At 51.0% G+C, this 6601-nt stretch overlaps 4 protein-coding genes across 4 annotated transcripts; 2 read left to right on the top strand and 2 right to left on the bottom strand.

Moving 5' to 3' along the window:
- The first annotated feature begins 644 nt into the window (after positions 1-644).
- SEPMUDRAFT_148736 (NADH-cytochrome b5 reductase 3) lies at positions 645-2601 on the top strand. The gene is made up of 3 exons (XM_016905118.1): positions 645-874; positions 952-1604; positions 1666-2601. The coding sequence occupies exons 1-3, from the start codon at positions 790-792 to the stop codon at positions 1813-1815; spliced, it is 888 nt and encodes a 295-aa protein (XP_016761570.1). The 5' UTR covers positions 645-789; the 3' UTR covers positions 1816-2601.
- Positions 2602-2788: 187 nt separating this feature from the next.
- Positions 2789-3946, bottom strand: SEPMUDRAFT_155749 (NADH pyrophosphatase; the record flags this gene model as incomplete). Its single annotated transcript, XM_016907642.1, has 1 exon — positions 2789-3946. The coding sequence occupies one exon, from the start codon at positions 3941-3943 to the stop codon at positions 2789-2791; it is 1155 nt and encodes a 384-aa protein (XP_016761569.1).
- A 558-nt stretch (positions 3947-4504) lies between these two features.
- On the top strand, positions 4505-5221 carry SEPMUDRAFT_116486 (uncharacterized protein; the record flags this gene model as incomplete). Its single annotated transcript, XM_016901264.1, has 1 exon — positions 4505-5221. One exon carries the CDS (start codon positions 4505-4507, stop codon positions 5219-5221), a length of 717 nt encoding a protein of 238 aa, XP_016761568.1.
- Positions 5222-5299: 78 nt separating this feature from the next.
- On the bottom strand, positions 5300-6105 carry SEPMUDRAFT_148735 (uncharacterized protein). The gene has a single exon (XM_016905117.1). It carries the CDS (start codon positions 6019-6021, stop codon positions 5560-5562), a length of 462 nt encoding a protein of 153 aa, XP_016761567.1. The 5' UTR covers positions 6022-6105; the 3' UTR covers positions 5300-5559.
- Between the last annotated feature and the right edge of the window lie 496 nt (positions 6106-6601).

The following is a 6601-nucleotide window of genomic DNA, read 5'->3' as shown; positions in this document are numbered from 1 at the left end:
GTGCGCAGCTTGGCAATCGACGTCGTCGTTGATGATGAGGGTTCCGGTGAATCAGCCATGGTGTCTTCGTTGAATTCGTCAAACCACTCTTGATGCCCAGGACACGAGCTACTGGGTGTTTCTTCAACCTCTTGAAACTCAGGACTCGGGGATCGGTCGATTGTGAGCTGATCTGATGGGCTCGGGCTTTCTTCTCTTCTTCTGGATGAACGGGTTTGGGCCGGCATAAAGTGATGGTGTGCGGTCCTCGGGTTTTCTTGATACAGCGGATTTTGATCAATCTCAGGTGATTCCGGGAGATATCCAGTAACCAATTGATTCCTTTGATTAATCAAGCAGAGCTAGCCGGGCTCATAACTGTTGGAACCACACACCACACTAGTGCCCAATTGAGAAGATTGATGGAATACCAATCAATAAGTGGATTAATTGAGGTCCGAGGTCTGCCCTCTCAAGAAGAGAAAAGAGGGGGGGTGGGTATCCCCAACTCTACATACATATGCCAAGGAATCAGTGGCCCCTGTTATCTCATATGACTCATGTCACATGATGCCAGGGCACCCATGTCCTTCTGTCCAAACACTATCTTTCCGCTCCGCAGTCGGCTTGGGGAAGCTAGTCGTCCCGTGGGATTGCACAAAGGGTCGCATGATTTGCGGGGACGTAGTGAATTCCACTCACTCCATAAAGTCCTGACGTCTATTCCATAGACACACTTTCGTTCTTCTGATATCAACCCAGCTACCTGTACTTGTAGCGAAGAGACCGACAGACGTCCATTCCACGACCATGGCGAGCAGTCCGCTGGTCCAGTACGCGCCCATTCTGGTGGCAGCCTTGGCTCTCTTGGGTGGTCTCTATGTCTTCCTCAACCGTACGTCTGCTGTCGAACCACAATCTCGCTCCCCCCCTACATATGCCCTCTCGCGGCAATGCACTGACATCATGTAGAGGAGAAGAAGCCGCGATTCAAGAAGGTCCTGGATCCTGTCAACTTTCAGGAATTCCCCATCTCCCAAAAGACCCAAATCTCCCACAACACGGCCATCTATCGCTTTAAGCTGCCCACCGAAGACAGCATCCTCGGCCTGCCCATTGGCCAGCACATTTCCCTCGCTGCCGAACTCGATGTCACGGATCCCAAGACCGGCAAAGTCGAGCGCAAGGAAGTCGTTCGATCCTACACCCCCATCTCCAGCGATGAACAGCCCGGCTACACCGATGTCCTGATCAAGAGCTATCCCCAGGGAAATATCTCGAGACACGTTGCTACCCTGAAGGTGGGAGACAAGATGAAGATTAGGGGACCCAAGGGAGCCTTCGTCTACACCCCCAACATGTGCCGCCGCATTGGTATGGTGGCAGGTGGCAGTGGCATCACTCCCATGCTGCAGATTGCAGAGGCCATCAAGCGAGGAAGAACAAAGGGCGACAGGACAATCGTGGATCTCATCTTTGCCAATGTCAATGAGCTGGACATTCTGCTGAAAGATGATCTCGAGGCACTTTCCAAGGAGGAGGGTTTCAACGTGTACTATGTCCTCAACAACCCTCCCGAGAACTGGAAGTACGGGACAGGATTCGTCACAGCGGAGATCATCAAGGTGAGGGATTCTCTGTCAAACAGATGGTGTTGTGCCTGATACTAACTTGCTGCTGCTGCAGGAACAACTCCCACCTCCAGCCAAGGACATCAAGATTCTGATCTGCGGTCCACCACCTATGGTCTCTGCCATCAAGAAGGCTACCGAATCCATGGGATACGACAAGGCGAGACCTGTCAGCAAGCTCGAGGACCAGGTCTTTGCTTTTTAGATGTCAGCTTGTTACCGGCTGTGACCTCGCGACCACGCACACCTCTGCTCTGCTGGGGCACGTGGAAGCTGCAAGGAGGAGCGTGGGGGCTGGCGTCGTACAGGCTCTACTGAAAAAGGTTGCGATTGTGATACAGTGACTGCTGCGTTCGAGCGCTAGATGCTGGCATCCGTACATTGATGTACACTCGTGGACGGCGTAGATATGGCGAAACTGACGACAAGACTTGCATCTTTGCAATTTCAGATCGAGTCCACGACATTGAGAGCTAATAAGGTACCACCAAGAGACTCGAGCGTCTTGAAGCCAGTGACTCGCAGTAGCAGCTGACACATGTTTACCCTATCGCTTCTCCGCCACTGATCTAGAGCCGATGCTGCTATTTCATCGACATGGAAGCGAGAAAGACATTGGTTCTTCCCATATGCAGTGTCATATGACGGATGGGCGGCAGGAAACACAAGACATGGCCCACTACTCGCAAACATATCCCCAGCCTTCATGTGCCCACATCCTTTTGGTCAAGGTTCAACCGGCTATATGGTAGGTTGGTAGGTAGGTAGGTGGGTGATCTTGACAACGCTGCATAGGTACCTAATGTACCCACTGGCCGTTTCCGCTCTGTCCTTTGAGGGCACTACCAACCTAGGATATGACGAGACACATATCATTGCTCATGGACATGGGATGTCAGGGGACATACACATACACACACATACAAAGAGCAGGCAGGCAGGCAGGCAGGCATTGACACGATGGAGAAACAGTGCTTCTTTCATATCAAAAACCACAATCACTCTTTCAGGCTGACTATGTACTGCTCAGCCCCATAGGAATCAATTAGACTAATGATTATAGCTCTCTGGATTATGCTCGAAGAAGCTCAAGAAACAATGCCTCCTCCTCCTCCTCCTCCTCCTCCTCCTCCTCCTCCTCCTCCTCCTACTCGCAAGTGCCACATTCAGCAACAACATCAACCTCTCTTGAACAATTTCAAAACCCCCCTCAAAGTCTGATGAGCCATCAACTGAGCAGGCGGAACCCTCGGTCCCACATATCCCCGAATCGGCGGCTCCCACATAGCATTCGCCCCAAAATCCAACGCATGCTCAATCTCATCCAAAGCAAACCATCGAGCCTCCTCCAACTCACTCTCAGGATACGTAATTTCCTCACCACCCTCCACACACTGTCCCATAGCACCAATCAGCAACGTCGAAGGATACGGCCACGGCTGCGAAGAGTGAATTTGCACATGCGCCAACCGCACCCCCGTCTCTTCGAATGCTTCGCGTCGCGTCGCGACTTCTAACGATTCTCCTGGTTCGACAAATCCGGATAGACAACTGAAGTAATTCTCTGGCCAGCGTTTCCCTCGTCCGAGAAGCACACGCTTCGCATCTGCGGAAATCGGAGCAATGACGACTGTCGGATCGGTGCGAGGAAAGGCTTGATTGTGTAAACCTGTGCGAGTCGGACAGGCCGTCGTGGTGCGCGGGACACCTGCATCGGCGGGTGGACAGACGATTTTGGAACCTCCGTGCGTGGATAATGTTTTGCCTCCACACGCTCCACAGAAGCGATTTCGAGCGTTCCAGTCGAGGAGGGAGCGTGCGTGGCTGAGAATTGCTGCGTCGTTGTGGTTGAGTGTGAGATCGATTCGGGTGGGAGTATATGCTTTTCCTGTTTCCTGTTGTTGTTGTTTCGATCGAAAGCGATTGTAATGAGATGAAGAGACGTCGAGGGCGAAATAGGGTACGCCGTGATACATTCCAAGTGTGACTGCGGGAGTTTTGCAGCCTGCTTCGAGGTCTAGTCCGAGGAAGACTAGTCGTGGATGATGCTCTTTGGGATCAAAGTTTTGGATCTGAGCTTTTTCGTCTTGAGCATAGGGTTCGCCGATCCAGTATTTGAGGTCTTCATAGCTGGAATAGGCAAAGTTGCCATTGGAGTCTCGTAGTGCATTCAAGTCATTGAAGGTGAGGTATTTGGCACTGGGATGTTTCGAGGCTTTGTCTAGTAAGTCGGATTGAGATCTCAGAAACGCTAAGCGATCGATTTTGCCATTCGAGAAATATGCATTGTTGCCCAAGCCGAAAATTTCAGTTAGTGTTGTTGGTGGTGGCATGATGGTTATGCTGGTTATAGGAGACGTGAGGGATGTTGCACGAACTAACATAAAAGGACGAGGGGAAGCTGTGGTTGAAGTGAGGAGACATGCGTCGCTTACTAATAACCTAGGTACCTTAGGCTGTAATTGCATATATAGGTATATCTGTAAGGTACGACTGTACTGTACAGTCTGTACTTCACAATTTCATGAGGGCTATGCTCATTAGCGACGAATCTACAGCAAAATATCACATGTTCGACCCTACAAGTACCGTAGACATTCGCTCTGTCGTGCACGGTACGAATATCTAGTAGGTGTAGTCCAAAGTGTCCTTTGTTCACTTGCACATCGAGAGACTTCTGAAGCTGTCTTACATATATTATTAAATTGCAAAGCAGAAGAATGGAACAAGTCTACTGCCTGTCTCATCTCCAATCATCTGGGGTCTACAAGTAGAACTCAAACAACAAAGTACTGTAAACATCAGGTAAGGAACAAAAAAACGTGGAGAGCTATCGAAAGCGTGTATAATCCAACCCTGTCAGCGCGTCAATCACATCTTCACATATCACAAACATGGCTGTCCAGCAACGAGTCGCCGAGCTCACGTGTGCGCGAGCTGAGCAAGAATCGTTTCAGAGACGCGTTGCCATGACTGAGGTCAAATACCTGGATCTTGGATTAGAATACCACGCCTTTCCGCTGCAGCTTCGTAGGACCGAAGGAGTAGCACAGGCAGACTGTCTCTCAGCCTTCATTATGCGTGAGGGTGCTCCCGCGCCAGATTGTATTGGATTCCTCAACGACCTCTGGGAGTTGTGCGCCACAAGTCGACATCACTTGGAACACTACCAGTTGGACGCAGCGGGCGCTGCATTGAGTACGGCAACAGAAATATTAGAAGCACTGGATGAGCAATTAGTGGCCGTGCATATGTGCGTGGATACATTGCATCGCCAATTCTCCGATATGATGGACGACAATGTTGACTTTGCAGAGGGGAGGGAGTACCGACTGGCAATGCTGCCTGATCAGGGTCGCGAGAAGCACGCATTGCTACGTGGTTGGGCCATGGCGTTGCCACATGTTCGGGTATTGTTTCGTAGTGGCGCCGTGCGAAGCGAAGATGAGGCACTTTCGATGGTTGTTTGCTCTGTTCCCCCAGCATGTTTGCCATCTGGCATAGCGGGTGTACGAGGCGTGCTCCCAGCCCGTGTCGCTCACCCAAACTCAGATGTCGGGAATGATCTGCAAGGCGAAAACATGCCCACAGTATTCCCGGACGACAGCTGAAGATACAGCGTCCATGACAGTCATCGAAGAACACAATACATGTGAATGCGATATGGGAATGATTCACTCCTCGATGTTGCCTTCGCTCTGTCCTTGGTGCAGATCACAGAGTTGAAAAATGCTCATTAGAGTCTTTGGCCTGAGATGGGGAGTATCCTATTCATGCAGACATCTTCGCCACTTCGTCTCTTTCTCGCCTTATCATATCACATGCCAATTCATCTCTGCATATCGTGCACGCTCAAAAAGTACAACAAACACTGAACACTGTCGCCGCAGCTTTAGTCCTTCTTCCTGTCCTCCTTCCTTCCTGTCTCATCCTTCTTCTCCATTCAGCTCTAAGCCCCATCTCCCCAGATACCCACCACACCCATCGCGAATCCCGTTCCTGCCACAAGAGTTCTCACAAACTCCATGAACTGCTGGTCCCTCGCGCTCTTCTCCACTTCCTCTCCATTTACGTCGTCGTCACCCTTGATCACCTTGTTCGATTCGAAACCTAGACCCAATGCTCCGCTCCCAGTGGCAACGAGCGCCGTCCACAGAAGGTAGGGATGTCTGATCCGGGGAGGCGACAAAGCGAAGGCTGTGAGGAGGGATACCGCTGAGACGGCCGAAAGAGCTCGAATGTGGAGAGTGGAGAGAGTCTTCTGCTGGCTCAGAGTGTGTGCGGCGGGTTTGGCGGAGGGCAGAGTGAGGAGTGATGGCAGTGCTTGCGTTGATAAGGTGTAGCTCACGCCGGTCAAGAGACCAAGGCTTATGGTGCCGACAAATTTGAAGACGGCGATGGAGGAGGGCATTTTGATCGGTCAGTGATCGGTCGTTGTTGTTTGACGAGTGTTATCTGTTGATGCAATGTATGTGGCTACACCGTGTATTTCGCTGACGTCGGTTGGAGGTTGAAGAGGGCAACCGATAGGTACATGTCAGGTATACTGGCAGCTGCACGGTCAGCATCTGGAAGGTGAGCTAAGCTATGATGGGCTAGCGTTGCTCAGGAATGCCATGCCTCGGACATAAGGTAGGAGGTACATACACGATATAATGTCATTCCGCTGTTCTACAACGTTTCCTCTGGAGGTACTGCTGAACAAAACACCGTAAGTCGATAGTGATGTCCTGCTCCTCTCCTTCTGCTCTCCCTCTCTCATTCTTGCATACCTTAGTCCGAGAGGTACACTTGCAAACGTAGCATCCGAGTTCATTATTACGGCCGTACCGCTGTAGAAGGATATAGTACCGACCAGGATTCGGCTTGCTCGTCATACAATCTCACCTAGTCGACTTCTCTACCTTTATCCCTACTCACCTTCTCTCTCTCTCTCTCTCTTTCCTTGTCTTCTCTCTCTCTCTCTCTCTCTCTCTCTCTCTCTCTCTCTC

The sequence above is a fragment of the Sphaerulina musiva genome, assembly GCF_000320565.1.
Source record: "Sphaerulina musiva SO2202 unplaced genomic scaffold SEPMUscaffold_4, whole genome shotgun sequence".
NCBI classification, from domain to species: domain Eukaryota; kingdom Fungi; phylum Ascomycota; class Dothideomycetes; order Mycosphaerellales; family Mycosphaerellaceae; genus Sphaerulina; species Sphaerulina musiva.
This window is presented reverse-complemented; position numbering and strand designations above follow the sequence as displayed.

Coding starts and splice junctions, on each gene's coding strand:
- SEPMUDRAFT_148735 (XM_016905117.1), bottom strand. CDS start 6,021: ATGCCCTCCTCCATCGCCGTCTTCAAATTTGTCGGCACCATAAGCCTT.
- SEPMUDRAFT_148736 (XM_016905118.1), top strand. CDS start 790: ATGGCGAGCAGTCCGCTGGTCCAGTACGCGCCCATTCTGGTGGCAGCC. Junction 875..951: donor TCTCTATGTCTTCCTCAACC/GTACGTCTGCTG, acceptor GACATCATGTAG/AGGAGAAGAAGCCGCGATTC. Junction 1,605..1,665: donor TCACAGCGGAGATCATCAAG/GTGAGGGATTCT, acceptor CTGCTGCTGCAG/GAACAACTCCCACCTCCAGC.